The 16,902-nt window shown below is 36.8% G+C and overlaps 1 protein-coding gene across 1 annotated transcript in view; it reads right to left on the bottom strand.

The window, feature by feature from the left end:
- The window catches only part of ITGA8 (integrin subunit alpha 8), a 115,315-nt gene that overhangs the window by 20,892 nt on the left and 77,521 nt on the right, over positions 1–16,902 (bottom strand). Inside the window, exons 24-27 of the mRNA XM_086741462.1 lie at positions 15,467–15,572; positions 13,481–13,639; positions 6,962–7,087; positions 3,890–4,003 (exon numbers count right to left, since the gene is read on the bottom strand). Coding sequence (XP_086597588.1) covers positions 3,890–4,003; positions 6,962–7,087; positions 13,481–13,639; positions 15,467–15,572 — 505 coding nt within the window. The remainder of the gene's footprint in view (positions 1–3,889; positions 4,004–6,961; positions 7,088–13,480; positions 13,640–15,466; positions 15,573–16,902) is intronic.

Genomic DNA, 16,902 nt, shown 5'->3' with positions numbered 1-16,902 from the left:
GTCAAGAGGTGAAGAGGTCAGCTGTTGTCGGTTAAACTAAGTGGAAAAGGAAGGAGTCACTCAATACATGACTGATCTTTTACGGCAACAAAATATACAGGCTGATCCATCGATAACTTCAATGAGAAACATGAATTATTTCATCCTAGCATTAATCAATCACTTCCAATCAAATTCTTACGTTTGCATTAGCATACCTACGAGAAGAAAATACATAATGACAGTGTGTTCTCAGCTTTAATGAGAAAAACCAATTTCTTCTGCAGATCATCATATCTTCATTTAGATTATAACACAGTTGCGGAATGTTGTATGTCACCATTATCCTGCTTTCTTTGGCATATGAAAATTTTGTACATTAATTTCATGTGCAAAAGAGTTTGGGATGTTGCTGTAGAGACAACAACTTTTCCTCTAAGTTTCTTTACAAAACCATCACTGTGGAGTTCAGTCTGGCCCTTGAACATTCCTTCTTGGTTGAGAATTACCACAGCCTGATTATTTTGACTGTATTCTAATCCTCAGTTTGAATCTGCAGATTTCAGTCTAACTAACAGCAGGTGGTTTTTAGGTATACCTTAGTTTACTTCTGGAATAACCTTAGGAACTAGAAGTTTACAGGCTTACTAAGAGGAGATTAGGAAACTATTTATGCCCTACAGTCTTTTATGGTGATGGCTGTGTAACTGTAATTTTTAAAGGGGCTGTGAAAAAGGGAAGTATTTTGAGGTAAGTGGAGGAAGGCAACCAGATCCCATCACGCTATTTGCTCACTCTCTTTTCTCAATATCTAAGTGTGCATGTGAAGCAGGGGTCATGTTATTCTGGTGGCTTCTTAGACAAATGGGAGGATGCAACAGTTCTCTGGGGACTACCTTTTTTTTCCTTAGAAAAAAATCCTGTTAGTTTAAGTAGAGTTTTCTGAGCCTTTACGTGGCTTGCAAGTTACTATTCGAAGGGAACAGAAGTGTTTCCTAAGGATACAGACAAAAGGTAAAATCAGAGACCATAAAAAGCCTTGTTTGGTAGCACGGCTGTGTAAGGACAGTGGAGTAAGCAAAAATGTACTTGTAAAAGTGTTTGCCATGAGGTCTCTGCACCCAGGGAGCTTACAGGATGGCTCATTCTTGCCCCTGCCCATAGGCTGGTGTAAGGTTCCACCTCTGCCTTGAGCTCGCTGAGTGAAGAGAGGTGCAGGCATAGCAAGCAGGATTTGACCATTCTCGACCATCCAGATCAGAAGGAGGGCAAAGAAGGTGTTTTAAATCAGCTGGATAAAGCATCCTCTGAACATACCTCTCTGTCTTGTCACTGGCTAGAGAGCTAGGGAACCAGCTTTGGCATCTAGCTTTCAGATGACTAAAATTAGTTGAGATGAGTCCCACTACTACTGCATTAAACATGCCACTGAATTTCATGCAGTTATCCTTGTTCTGAACCTAAGTCATGCTAACTAAGCTTATATTCTAGAAAAAGATGATGTCTTTATAAAGTCACTAAGAAAAGGAGATTTCATGTCTTCTGTAGCTGGCTTGTTCCAACTGTTACACATTCTCTGTCACAACCAAAAATTCAGAGAAACATTCTCTGTTTCTCATTAAATTTGTTTAGCTTTAATCTCTTACAGTTATTTCTTGTTACATACTAAACTGGACTTAGAAAAACTTTTATGAGGCTAATTCCCACTGAAATAGCTGTAAATAGCCTAGAAAATTGACATCTAAGGATCTGTGCAAGGGGTTTCATTTATGTGTTTGTTTTTTCACAAGGCCTTGGTTTTGGCCCTTACAGACTTAATTAGATTTCACCTACAGAATGATAAACAGAAAGACATGATTGGATCCAGAATATGTCAGTTCCAGTTCCCAGTAAGGCAGCTAGCTAAAGGAGCTAAGCTTTATCTTTTGCTTGGTGAAGAAAATGGGGAAGGTTCACTGTGATACTGCTTGCACACTGCAGTGGTCAAAATTATCACAGATCATTCCCACCAAGGATAATATCCCTGCCTCTCTGCCTGTCTGTATGTGTTCGGAACAGTGAACTAGTGCAGATAAGTTCTTACCTGAACTTAACAGGGACTAGCCAATGTGCGAATGTCAAACAGTCTCTTACTGGAATAATCAAAAATTGTAATAAAATCCCTATCATATTTTCCAATTTATATGTTTTTCCTATGAGTGCAGAGATGCTTACATACTGGCATTTTCTGTGTCAAATTTTGTAAGACCTTCGCAGAAGCTTACACCAGAAGATGTCCATCCCAGTTACCCAGATTTGGAAGGACAGAGATACATTCAAGCCGTCAAGCTTTTGGGATTAAATTTGAACCAGAGCCTGCCTTTTTTTCCCACTGGTAGATGACTCACTGAGCAAACCTACATCCAGCCTAGCCTTTCAAATACAATTGCTAAATATGCCTTCTCTTAAAAGCATTGTATTTGTGTCAAGGGAACTAAGAAAGGGTGTGAAAGTTTCTTGGGATTGACTGTCAATAGAAAGGAAATGTTCTGACAAATCAGAAATTAATTCACCTAGTATCAGAAAGGATGTCCTTTGTTACTGAGCTAGACAGAAATCACCTTCCGTGAAGCATGGATAGTTCTATGCTCTCTTCAGTCATAATGGTGCTAACAGCTATTGCAGAAGAAACAGGGAATGTGACCTTAAGTTCTGACAGATAGGTAGAAAAACCTTTCAAGTCATCTTTTCTGTAACCACTGCCAGAGTCCCGTACACTAAGAAAGGCCCGTGACCCTCAGTGTATGCACCCATTGTAGATTTGAAGCCACGATGGTTAGCTATTGAGCTGGCAATCAACTTTGTAAACATACCATCCCGTCTGCTCTCTTGTTTCTCCAGGAAAGCAAGTTAAGCAAGAAAGAATTTATCTACTTTCACATTTGAGGAAAGGGAGAAATTAACTTAAAAGGTGCGAGGAGCTTAATTTAAAGCTCCTGTTGTAAGATGAAGATCCTCAGTTCTTCTCTTGCTAGGGTACGAGTTACCATGGTGATAAATCATTCTTCTCCTACAGCTACCGGGAACACAGAAAGGTTCTTGCATTCTAGGTAGAAAAACTGGGGAATTCTAAATTCCTTGAAGAAAGAAGGTGATAATCAATCAATCAATCAATCAGAGAGGATCTGCAGTTATTTCCAAGTAACAGCAAACTGAATTATACATTTCTTAATGTACAGCCCAGTGTTAAAGATACGAAAACCATATAGTACTACAGACACAGGGCCAGCTGTGAGGTTACAGCTCACAGTGCAGTCCTTCTGCCTTATGCAGTGTAAATACAATCCTGAGAGCAGATTAAGTTGGAAATGCAAGAATTTGCAAACAGAAGTTCATTTTTCTCATGGTCTGCATTGTCCCTTCTTTTTAGTGGTAAGATGCAGATTGTCACTACATGAGTTGTATGTCATATGAGCTTGATACATATTACTTTTCCCGAGATTAACGGAGAATGAATAACAATTAATTTTTAAGCTGGACACAGTGTACACCATATACTGTCTGGCTCCAAGTTTCATCTGGAAAGATGTGATGAATGCAGAGCACATCATGGAGACCTAAGAGATTATTGATTTGAGCCAGTACAGAAAAGCAGAAACAAAACCAGGAAAGGTGCTTAAAAATAATCTTGTAATTTTCAGGTAAGATTCAGCACATGAATTGGAGAGGGAGTGATAGTGAGAAAAAGAAAAGTAATTAGCATGCATGCAACCTGAATAGGAACCAGTAAGATGTTATCTTCAAAGAAAGTAATAACAAAAAGTATTTGCATTTGGCCTATTTAATATCTTCATTTGTATTCTTAAATATCTGGCCAAATAAAAGATGTGGGGGTTTTTGTGTATAGAAAGAAGATATTTGTGCGCATTACCTCCAGGAATGTTTGGGCCCATAGCCGAGACCTGATTTTTAGTGCTGCACTCTTCCCTCTTTCCAGTTCTCCCACAGTGCAGGAAATTTGGATACACTTCACATTTGTGCAGTTCTGTGTACAAAATAAAGGGAAGTCATACCTATGCTTTAAAAATGTATATAATAATTTTCAAATACTACAAATTAGCAAAACAAATGACAAAAACTTTCCCTTAAAGAGTTAAGTAGTCTGAAATAAGTAATTTCATCTACTATATATGATATCCCATAAGTCATTGTGAGAACTATAAACCAAGGGGGAAATTCTTTTTGCACCCCCAATGAATACAATGAACTATCTGTAGTAATAAAAATAGAAGTAATAATTTTCAACAATATCTACTCTGAAGAACTCTTAAAACGTCCCGGTACTTATCAGTCCTTTGAAGCATGTGCTTTGTCTTCACCTATCAGTCATTTTGTGATTTCAACACTTTTTTTTTCTGTTCTCTGTGCCTGAAATCTTTATTTATGTTCCTAAGTCTTTCTCCTCTTCTAACTCTTCTGGTTTTCTTACTGATGTTTACATTATAGCAGCCAGAACATTTGAGATTAATTAGTTCCTCTACTTGAAACTTGTTGTCCATTACATGTTCCTGATGAGCAGCGATTCTGGCTCATACACAGGGTTGAAGACAAAAGCCAAGCAGTGCAACTCAAAACTATATACTCTATCAGAGTCTGCCAGAAGAATGTCACAAAAAAAAGGTGAAAAGCTGACTGGAAGACACTGAAGGGAATGAGCAGAGTCTCATGGGGCACAGAAAGTAAGAAAGATGTCATAGACAAATGATAAAAAGTGACTGTAAAAAATATATAAATTTATATATAAAATTGTTTTTACTTGAAAAATTTTGGTTTGATTCAGGGAGAACACTGAGGTTTTAATTCATTTATATTTTTATAACAAAACAGAGAATCCCTCCGTTACAGATGCTTTAGTGACACGCATGACAGAAGGTCTTGTGACCTCAAAAGCAAAGCTAAGTTTTCACAAGTGTATTCCCTCAGGAGAGTGAGAATGGCTGCACTACCAAAGCTCATACTTCAGAAAGTGAGATAATGATGTATGTAACAGACCCTTAAGGAATCCTGTATCTTTACAGACAGCTTTTCCCACAAATCTCTATCTTATCACAAGTTAAGTAGAATCTGTATGCTTAATCACTGTTTTCTAAATCTGCGTGAAAATGAAATTGTAAACCCTGGAACTTGCAATGATAAACCTTTTTTTTTTTTAAACTAATATTTCAAAGTATCTGTTTATTTGGCTTTTCATATTTAAACATCCTCCAACCAGATTTATTTATCCTGCAGGAAGGAGGGGAGCTGTTTTCATTAATCATAGTGGCCAAAAACACATATTAACAAATAAATCATTAGTATGCAAAAAAGTCCACTTTTGGCTGACATTTTAGGACCTGATCACATATTTCTATTTTTCTTAGTAATGCATTTAGCCTGTAGTGATTTTCAGAACACTGTAACATTATAATGAATGGAAGGAAACCAAATGTTTAATAGTGTAGACAGAATAAGAAGTTCTCAGAACATTTTTCCTCTCTGTAAAAATGCTCTGATGATAATGAAAATAACTTAACATTTCTGACAAAAAATAGAAATTTTAACAAAGAGTTACATTTACTTTCTGTGTATACTTCCAATGTGTCAAAAAATTTCAATTTTTCTGTATCTGTAGTATGCAATTCTGAAGGTACACAGAATTGGGACTGAACAAATGACATCATTGCTTTTCTATGCCCATCCTGGAAAAGTCCTGCTTTATATTCGGTGGTAAGCACTGTACCAAATCCTATCCTAATCAAAAGCATATTGTACTACAAGACTGCTCATCACAGTGCCAATTTTATATTGCTAAGTACTCAGCTAAATATGATCTGTCTGCATCAAGCAGCTGAGGAATCTCTGCACCGTATTTTAAGATGCAGACACAGTACACACTTAAGAACGTTGTTAACCGCTTTCAGTTGCTGCAGTAATTTCTATATTGGCAGCATATGAGCCTAATCACTGAGAAACACAACTGATAATTAAGGTATTACTGAAGAATGGTTTAAGTGTTCTGTGGTATTGACTGGTATGCCATTGAAAGCCCAGTGGAATCAGATTCTTCACAGGGTATTAGGTTGATGAAAGAATTACATAGGAATCAACAGTGATTATTGTTTAAAATTCATTCATCTGTGATTTGTTCTTAATAACATGATGGTGTTCATTACTTTCAGATTCTATCTTCTTCCTGTTACAAAAATTGCCAAATTAACTTTCAGAAGCAGTATAATTGTTCTATTTCTCCAGAATACTTAGGCCTGTGAGGTTCTTTTCTTCTTACCAAATTCTAGTGATGTCAAGGATTTCAAACATGATCTTGCAGTAAACAGTTTAATAAGAGACTGGGCAGCATGAAAGAAACTCTTTCTAAGGTTCATAAAAATAGATGGAAAGGACTGACTGCATGAATCCCACAAATGACCTCAAGGTCACCGAGTTTGAACACAGCCTCTAGGCAAGGGGAGGTAACACCAACAATGCTGAAGTATGCTAGGGATGGGACACTGAATGCAAGAATGGAAAAAAACCCAACTTTCTGAAAATATAGCCAAGTCCAAATACTCAGGTACCAGACTGGCTATTCAGAACTACTTTCTTGGGAGAGAGATCTTTGCTCTTGCTCCAGCATTGTCTGAATGCTAAAAATGCAGTGACCTGTCCCATTTGGCTTGCCTGTGGTACTGTAAAGGGAAAGAGCCTTACCCTTCCACGTGTATATAAGTACTTACTGGGGGGAACAGATATACTCCAAAGTATTTGTGTATCAGAACTGTTACTTTACATGTTACTTTCACCTGTGGCATGGTGATATATGGTGAAAAACCCAATATTTTAAACTGAGAAGTTAAAAATGACTTAGAAAAAGATTTAAAAGTCTGTAAATAAACTGCAGTCTAACCAACAGCCACCTTGATATACTACATGCATAGTCCCAGTTTATAGTTTTTAGATAGCTCACCAGTATTTTTGCAGAGTTTTTCCTGTGAGGTTCTGCTACTGCGACATCCCTTCTCCTGATGTAATGCGTAATTGTGGAATTATATAAAAAAGCAGCAAGTTCAGGACTGTCTTGTGGAATAGCAAACTGCAAAGAGAAAAAAATGCAAATGGTAATGACATACTCACACAATGATTCTAACAGATCTGTTCCCTTCTCAGAGGTCTTGAATTTTGGATTAACGTTGTTTTTTCAATTTAACAGCACAGCCATGAGAATATACTGTCTTCAACTAGAAGCGTGATGACTAATAGTACAGCAAGATATTGCCCAGTTATAGGAATTACAGTAGATAATACTTTTTTCTACTTTTTACTGGTGTCAATTTCACTTCTGTACTTAATCTTGTTAGACTCTTGGAGCTAGATTCTAATCTCTAGAACAGGATAAATTCAAAGTTCCTGCATGGAAATCTGGTCATTGGTTCAGTTCAGAATCTGCCTATTGGAATATAATGATTTTCCCAGCTTGAGAAAGTAAAAGAAAAAAAAAGAAACCCGAATTCTGGCAACACAACTTTTGATCATTATTTGTTACAGATTTCTTTTGGTAACAACTCAACTTTGTATTATGCAGATGGTTCATTTAAAATGCATATTAAAATGCATTCTCTTCAGCTTTATCTTCAAAGATTTTTCTTCTCTGATTAAAATTGATTTTATTGTTGGCAGTTTGTGTTTAATTTCTACACAGAGCATTTATGGCTTCTTTCAAGAAACCTCAGAGAACACCTGAGAACCCAACTGCTACAGAGGGAAAGATAAATTCTAATTTGTGACAATCCAATCATGTAAAATCACAATAAAATACATGTGGAAGTTTGCGGTAAGATCTCAACAGCAACTCACCTGAACATAGACAAGACTGTTATTTAGGGGCCTCAGATTATAAAAAGCTACATCAAATCCATCTCATCAGTTCCTTTAACCTCTGAACACAAAATATCTTAAACAAATTCCTAAAGAAAATGTTTGTAATTGTAAGAAATGTTGTAGCACTAAGGGAAGAGAATAGCTATAAACACAAAAAAAACCTTCCACACACTAATGCCATATAGTACTAGATTTGGAAAATTTGTACCATTCATCTGATTAAAATTATGAGGCTAAAGAAGGAACGGTTTTGATATTGTCTGAGATCTTCAGTCAAAAGCATCCTATAAAGTGAAAGATACTATAATTTATTAACTGATGAAAACCCCTTAAGTAAAAACAAGAATCTTTTTTTTTCCCCTGTTGCTTAATTAGGTTAACATTGTCTTTTTGCAATAAGGGAACAGTTAAATAGCTAGTAAATCTCTCCTTCTCAATGTGATAACATGTGGGAATTCTCTTTCCAGGATTTTTTCACCAGCACTTATAGGCTTCTTTAATGACGACAAATTGAACAAACCACAATGTAATGACATGCCTTTGAGGAAACCCTCAATATATGATGACAATTGATACATATGTAGATCCATTTGAATACTAGATGATTTTTATATTTACTTTTTTTTTTTCCCACAGATCCTAGATTGTTAGCATCTTCAGTAGTGAATTATTACAGCAAAGGTTTAAAACCAGTCCTCTGCGATTAAGACAAAACATACATGTCTCCTCCAACAATTTAAAAGCAGAATCTCTCCACTGGCCTAGATGCTCAGGTTAAAGACACTATTCTATCCTTCTTGAGCCAGTAGCATGGAATTGTACAACTCTGTCTCTGCAGCAATTTTACATGCCACATATTTAGCACACCATACCTTATTTCAAATGGATTCTCACGCCATCCTTTTAACTACAATGGACTGTCTTGGTTTCCCCACCAGGGAAAACTGTACCGCGTTCTTCTCCCAGTTCTTGTCACCTTAAGCAGAATGTCTCCAGTTCTTCACCTCCCATTTAAAAGCCCGTTTTAGCTTTCCTTTTTTTCTAGCCTGTCAATACCTCTGCTGCAATGTGTAACTCCACCAAAAATGTTCTGGAAGAGGACTTTGTGTAAAAGCTGTTATACAAGAGGTGTCAGTGACCATTCAAGAGCAATGCATTGGATGGTATTATTTTGTCTCCATACCAGAACTTACATATAGTAATAGCAGCTCCGCAGCATGAGGAGACACTGTCTCTGGAGGAGGTTAGCTCCTGCCAGTCATGTTAGTGGATATACCTTACCCATGTGGTGGACTTTAGCTGCTATTTCACTGCTTCCCCGACAGATGCCTCACTCATGGTACTACAGTGCTCAGCTATTGAGAATGTGCCATGTCACACTGTATCGTCCGCCATAGTTGGAAAGCACTGCCTATACCTCTGGTATTTATAGGTACTGGCTCCATAAAACTTTTTGCCAACAGTCTGGGAAAAAAAACCCAAACAGCTTGTCAGGAATACTGCCTCAGGCCAAGGTCCATCAAGCTTACCCCTCTTCTCATCAACACTGCCTTTGAGCAGATGTGGAAGGAAGAGTAAGAACAGGGCATGCATACACAATGCTCTCACCTAATAACTTTCAGCTTCCAAATGTTTTCAGCTCAGGGACTTCCTGATCTGCATGAAGTTTTTGTTCATTTATTAATCTTCACTGGACTTCTCTTTTGTGAATTTGTCCAGTTTCCTCTTAAAATCATGTAAACTTTTAACCCTGACTACTTCCTTTGGCAGCAAGTTCCAGACATCTAATACCTGTCGCATGAACCACCACTTCCTTTTGCTTGTTTTGAATCTGGCTCTACAGGCTTCATTCGATGCTCCAATTCCTGTGCAGTGCACAGACTGCATTCCTGTGCAGGAACAGGCAGAGAGCAGTCAATCCCCACCCACGCTCTTCCCACCTCTTCTGATCTTGTGGATCATATTTGTGCAGTCATCTCTTTTCTAGATTGAAGCATCCCAGTGTACTGAATTCTGCAAGGGAATCTGTTCCATGTCTTTGATCAGTTCTTTTGCTCTCTTTACCTCTTTTGAGAGATAGAATAATTTTATTATCCTTTCATGTGCCTCACCATCTTCAGAGAAACATAAGCTACAGAAAAGTCCCTAAATAAGAGTCTTCTCATGTATGCACAGGTTTGCTTTATCTTTGTGGAAGGAAAAAAAACAAAGCACAAAGGAAACCTTTCTACAAGACAAGAAATTCAGCAATAGGGAGGAATATTCTGCTTTAACTGAAACGGAACAATCTAAGTCATTTCAGTGGGGAAATGCCCGAGCACCCTAAGAGAGCTACGTTCCGAAATGCAGGAAGAGCGAGGCAAATAATGTCCTTAGCCATATTTGGAAATTTGAGCCAAGCATCCTGCTGTTTATACAAAACCTGAAGGAAGCTGCGTCTGTATCCTCTTCCCATCTCTATCAAGCAATAGATAAGCATTACATATTTGAAACCTGATTTGTGTGTTCATGCTGTTCAATGCTTTGAAAAATTGAAATAAGGAAAGGATGTTTAAATTTTTGCAATAATGATTGTGCATCTAAAGCCATATTCTGCTAAGACAGATGGACCATTATTTCATTATTACAGGCAGATTTCACACAAGCCTCACAAGAATTTAGTCTTGTTTATGTAACAGATATAATCATTACCAAGTAGGAGAAGGAAGAGCAAACTAAAAAAAGAGAAAAAAAAATATTGCCTGCAAATGTCATGAAGAAATGTGGCACTATTCTACCCAGGAGCTCTGCTCTCCTGACATAATGCTCCCATCTCAGTTTCTTAATTCAAACTTAAAACAGAACACTGTGGCTAAGGAGGAGGGATGCTGAACTCCTTTTCATGCACTTGCAACCTCATCTGACCAGTGGCTTTGAGATGCTAGGCTTGGAAACAGAAATGCAACAGCTCAACTTCTTGCTTCTCACCACTTCTGAAAAACAGGTGGAAATGTGGTGGAAAAGATTAATAGAAAAAATTCTGTTTCCAAACTTGCTAGGTTTTGTGTACAAAATGTAAACATTTTTTATCTTCAGTTCCCTATCACTCATTTCCTTTTTCTTCCTCTAGAGTAACCAAATTAAAGGGTGGAATCCTAATCCCTCTCTGGCTTCCTGGGTGAAAAACAAAAATCTAGCCATAACGTCTTTGGTATACATCAGTTTTTCCATATTCTTGCAAGTATATATTGTAGTTCTGTCTCTTTAAGCTAAAGACTTGTAGCTCCTGTTGTTGTGAGCAATCCCCTTCACTAGAAAGATGTCTCCACTTTCATCCACTGTACTGAATTCAAACCCCTCCTGGTATGCAAAAGACACATAGCACTTCTAGCATTTGGAATGCAACTCTCCCCACAAGATGTTTAACAGGCTACTGGTTAAATTCAAGAAGTGTTGTTTACTCCAGAATTGTCTGGAATCAGTTATGCTTAATAAATTGGATACCTTGTTTTTGATATGATAATGCGTAGAGCTGTGTTTTGCTAAATCTTTTGACTTTGAACCAAACCAAGCTCTTTTGAGGGGATCTGCCATCACAAACATAGATTTTAAACCAGGCTTTGAGACACTGGTGTATCAACACTGTACTCAGGAGGCTGCTGCTAGGCTTCCTCTTGCTAGTGTTTCCTCCAAACTCAGATCTCCAGCTCTGCTATGAAAGAAGAACCATATGCATGGAAGGATAAGCAATCTGGATGGCAAACAATACCTAGATGTAACACTTCTGAAAAAATTAGCAGGGGAATTTTTTCCTTTTTGCTGGTGTGATTAAAATAATTACAGAATCATTTCCAAGTAGAAAAATAAAAAATCTATCTATCATGTTGCTGACCAAGTTCTAACTTCTGATAGTTACTGATAAAGCCATAAAATAATTGTAGACTATATGAATGCTTTTATGAATTGGCAATACATGAATACTTCCATTTCTGGAGTATATTCCATGCAGAATTCCAGTTGATAATTTCACTTTACAGGATATTCAAAGTATGTTCTTTGAAAAATTAAAATCATTAACACTTTAAGACAGGTAAAAAATAGATAGGCTTCTGAAATGACTCCCATTTTACAGATTATACTAGCTCATACTATGTTGAACTTAATATAAAATATAGCATATGATATTAAAAATATGCATCTTATCATATACTTGGTGCAAGGAAACATGCTGAAGACTGAGTGGATAAGAAGCAGCTGTGCGAAAAAGACCTGGCTTAAGCTGCACACAAGTCAGCAGCAAAGGCCAATGGCATCCTGGGCTGTATGAACAGGAGCAAAGGCAGTACACTGAGGAAGTGATTACTCCCCTCTGCTTAGCACTCATTAGACCACATGTAGATACAACATCAATTTTTGGAGCCTCAGCAGAAGACAGAGAGCAATATACTGGAATGAGTTCAGTGGAGGGCCCCCAGAGACGGTCAGGGCTGGAGCACTTGTCCTGCAGGGAGAGGCTAAGGGACCAATGCTTGTTCAGCTCAGAGATGAGAAAGCTCTGGGGGGACCGAAGCTGTCAGAGGGAGAAGTTTGTCACAAAAACGGAGCCAGGTGTTTCACAGAGCTGCATGGCGGGATGATGACAGGCAATGGGCATAAGTTGAAACAAGAGAGGTTCAGACTGGATGTAAGGAAAAGCCTTTTCCCTGTAAAGACAATCAAGAAGCAGTAGAATTTGCCTAGAGAGGTTTTGCAGTCTCTGTCTTTGGATGTTTTAAAGACCAGACTGGATAAATCCCTGAACAACCTAGTCTGATCTCACATCTGACCCTGCTTGATCAGAGTACTCCTGAGGTCTCCCAATCTCAATTAGCCTATGATCCTAAAAAAACCAAATCACCATACAAATTAGCTGTAAATTATTTGTATTGGAATAAAAGCTAAAATTGTGTTACATCCTTTGAAAATACTTAATGCTACAATACCTGGTGGCTGTCTGCTCTCTATTAAATAAACAGCTCTGTGAAGCTCATGTCTTTCAATTTAATGATATCACATTATTGTGCTATAAAGGATTTTCCCCATTGCTAACAGGTCAGATGTAAGACCTTTTGATAAACAAACCACTGCTAGGTTGTATCAGACTCAACTGAAGAGCTATGTGCATTCCTTGACATAACAAAGGCTTATGTCACCTTTGAGAGTTCATCTGCTAAGCACTGCTATACGGATGACACTCTGAATTAATGTACTCCTTAGGGTACAAGAATTTTCAAGGTCCCATAAAAACAGAAAAAAATTATTTCATCTATTCAAAGCCATGTTAAAAATGACGCTCAAGGAAAACCCTGCAAATTTATATTTTAAAAAGTATCTTGTATCTAATCCTGCGATACTGAACCAAAACACAGTTTTCTTCTGATAAGAAGAGTACAGAAACCAAACACATACCATGTAACACAACTCTCACACTAGAAATATTATAGACTATCTATATCTTGCTTCTTACCCAGGAAACTGATCTCAAGGTCACTGTGAAAAATTCCCCCAAATCTTCATCCCACTGTGAAGTGTAGGCAGAAAAAATCAAGCAAAATGCAGACAGGGATGGAAATAAAAGAGGCTGACTTACCTTTATCTGCATTGTATTAATAGGAGAGCTTGTTTGACAGTGCAATGGTCCATGTGTCTGAATATGAAGAATATAAAGAAGAAATTCTTCTCGATTGGACACAGGCCAACCGACATGGAGAACTGTATGGTTGATGGCACTTGGTCCTATATTGTGCAGCTGTCAAACAAATATTATCAGTACTTTCCAAGGCAGTAAATAACAACAAAACCCACAGCAACTAGCACTTAGATATTTTTCAAATTCTTAGTGTCCATAGTCTTAAAGTACTTTGTGAAAGATGTATAGATTATTAATAACTTTTTATTGATGTAGAATCTGTGGCAGGTAGGAAAAATGGATCTCTTCCAGTGGCAAATCTGTGAGAACAACCTTTTTTGCCTAAGTCTGTATTCAAGAAATCCATCAGCTTTCCTATTTTTACCTACATATGAAAGAGCTGAAATTACCTAAAAATGTATAAAAAACCCAAACCAAAATATACTAGCAAAATACACTATACAAATATATACAATGAACCTTAACATACCTGGAAACAGTAGCTGAAACTTCAGGACAGAAAAGAATCACATTTCAGGGTGCAGTAACAGAAGATATAGCAGAGCTTAAACTAGTTTTTGTGGTTAAGAACTCTATTTTCAACACTTCTCAGTTCAAATTTCCCCAAAATAAAACAATGAACTAGTTTTCCTAAAGTAACATCCCAGGATATTATTCTTGTCTGGGAAAATGAGTAAAGATAGAAATAACAAATTTAAAAATCTGGGCTGTTAAAATAGTTTCCTTATATCAATTTACAATTTGAAAATATCTGATGACCACAGGAAGTTTGGATGTGTCTTAACACTGGGCGTGGAAACTAAAGAAGCAGAACACCACAGAGGTTTACTCAAAACTTCTAGAGATGTAGGAACCTCTTTTTTTTACAGGTGTAGAATTTTTGTGACTGATGAGCTTTATTTAGAACCAAATAAAACCCACTTTCAATTTTACATCTTCTTCAGTAAAGGGTTTTTGCGTGGGTGTTTGGTCTTTTTTATGCTTTGCTGATATCAATAAATCATGACAGTGATTTCCTTAATAACTGTAACTAATCACTGTAACTATTTTAATACATTTGAAGTCACATATATAGTTCCAGAAACAGACCAAATGCTTAAGACAGGAAGACTTGTTAGAGATTTTTCAGTTTAGAGAAATGTGTTAAGATGAGGAATTCACAAATAATATTTTGTATTTTACAGTCTGATTCATTACTGTTGAGTATTAGTCATGCAAATTGTAATTTTACACTGCTGATTAAGCTCAGTTGCTTATATTTTCTGGAGTGCTAATTTGTGAATTATAACCATATGTGAAGCACTCTGTTTTACTCCCTAAAGGTCATCCATCAGATTCCAAAGATGGCCTGTATTCCATGTAGTTCACTCGATGCACTTTTTTCTAACCTGAACTCTTCTCTTTTAATTGATGAAGAATCCATAGAAAAAAAAACAACAACAATACAAGGTAGAAATATGCATATTTCAAACATTAAGAGTTATTTTCAACAGAATATTTTCTGAGGTAACAAGTTACATGATCGTCTACAGTTTTTTTTTCAGTTAGCTAAATGTTAAAGGAGACATATTTTTTTTCTGTGCACAACATTCACAGTTTTTAATGAGAAACCAGTCAAATCACTGAAAGTATTTGGCATTGATTGTAATGAGTTTTTAAGCACTGTTTTTAATACTTGTCAAACAACTGAAATGTTTATAGATCCCTTAAATGTCAAAGACAGACTCGTAGAATAAACTAATATCTCCTCCACCAGTATGAACAGATACTGGGGTTGTGAATTCCCAGATTAAATGTGTCATGTGCTAAAGTCAGAATATCTACTTTTGTGGCTTTATCTCATTGCAGATAAAGATAATAAACCAAATTCATCAGGATTTCAAAGGGAGCAGCATGAGGTCTTGTGGCAACATATATAATTTTTACCTCATAGATGTGTTCTACCAGTGGACCAAGTTCTTCTTCTTTTGTAGGTTCATCTTTGGGTTCCCAGTTGTGAAGTGGCAAAATAATTGTTGGAGGGTGAGACACTCTGTAACATATAAACCAAGATAAACCAGCAACTGTTAGTAATGATGGGCTGCATTCCTTTTAGAAAAAAATTAAGACCACTATAGAAACCTAAGCCCTTAAGGGTATTTTATTTGGGCACATTCATTAGAATTAGGTGAGGTGAACAATACAACGCTTCCATAAAGTACAACATAGTCCTTACAGACTACTGAGGGCGTGCATTTAGTTTCATACTTCCTCTGATGGATGCTCCTTTCCAGACAAGGGAGTGACTCTTTCTCTATTTAGAGAGAGGAATGCAGTCTGTCGGGCATTTACATCATTCTCACTGATGAGGTCTCTGAATACATTATCCACAAAACTAGAGTAATGATACATAAACAAATGTATTTTCTTATTTCCATTTAAAGCCTGTAGATGTTTAATGCTATGCATCTTCCTTCCCTGCAATACATTTTTAGATATTTATTTAACTGCTCTGACTGTAAATTTCTTTTAACTTCTGTTATTATTCCTTTAAAAACCTTTGCTGACAGAAAACTGTTAAATAATTACTAGTGAGCTTTTTTTCAGAATATAACATTTGACTAAAATGATGGACTTCTCTCCACCAATGTTAATTCTCTTTGGCTTGAATGTAAACAGCGAAAGCACCACTGTGACTGCCCCTTGAAGAAGAGAACAGAAGACTGGATGTTCTTTGTTGCAAATGCTGACACTTTAAAATACTTTAGGAAGAACCAAACTGTTCTTGCTTCCAGTTTTTATGTCATATACAATGAATTAAATGTCTGACAGAAACTTTTTACAGAATACAGCTTCTCAAAGCAGCAAGGGATCCCAGAGAAGAAGAACCTAATACCATCCAGCTAAAGTACAACTCTTCAAGAAATTCAGGATATCTTGGAGTATCCTGCTAACTCTAAATACTTCCCTAGACTTCCAAAGCCCAGCAGTTTGCACTAACAAGTATGCCAGAGGACAAATTTACAAGTCAAACCAAGTAATAAAGGAAATGAAACATATAAATTAAAAAGTCATTTCAGATGAGGTACTTGGCCTAACTTGTTATATTTCACAAGTGGCCTTGTTTCTAATAAAAATTTTAATTATTAATCATTGTTGGAGAATAGGAACTTTCCTGTGTGGTTACAAAAGCCAAGACATAGAAATCCTTAAGCTACTGCAAAAATTTGCAAAGCAGAAACTACAGAGACAAAAAGAAGCAGGCACAAGGTTTCAAAACCCAGTGTTTTCTATTACACTCCCTATGCAGTGCTTTTCTTATCCACAGAATTACAAAGCGCAAAGCATAAATGTAGACCTTCAATTAAAATGATCATAGAGTA

This window comes from Chlamydotis macqueenii, chromosome 2 (genome assembly GCF_036417535.1).
Source record: "Chlamydotis macqueenii isolate bChlMac1 chromosome 2, bChlMac1.mat, whole genome shotgun sequence".
NCBI lineage: Eukaryota > Metazoa > Chordata > Aves > Otidiformes > Otididae > Chlamydotis > Chlamydotis macqueenii.
Note: the sequence above shows the minus strand (reverse complement) of the source record. Positions and strands in the feature narration are given on the sequence as shown.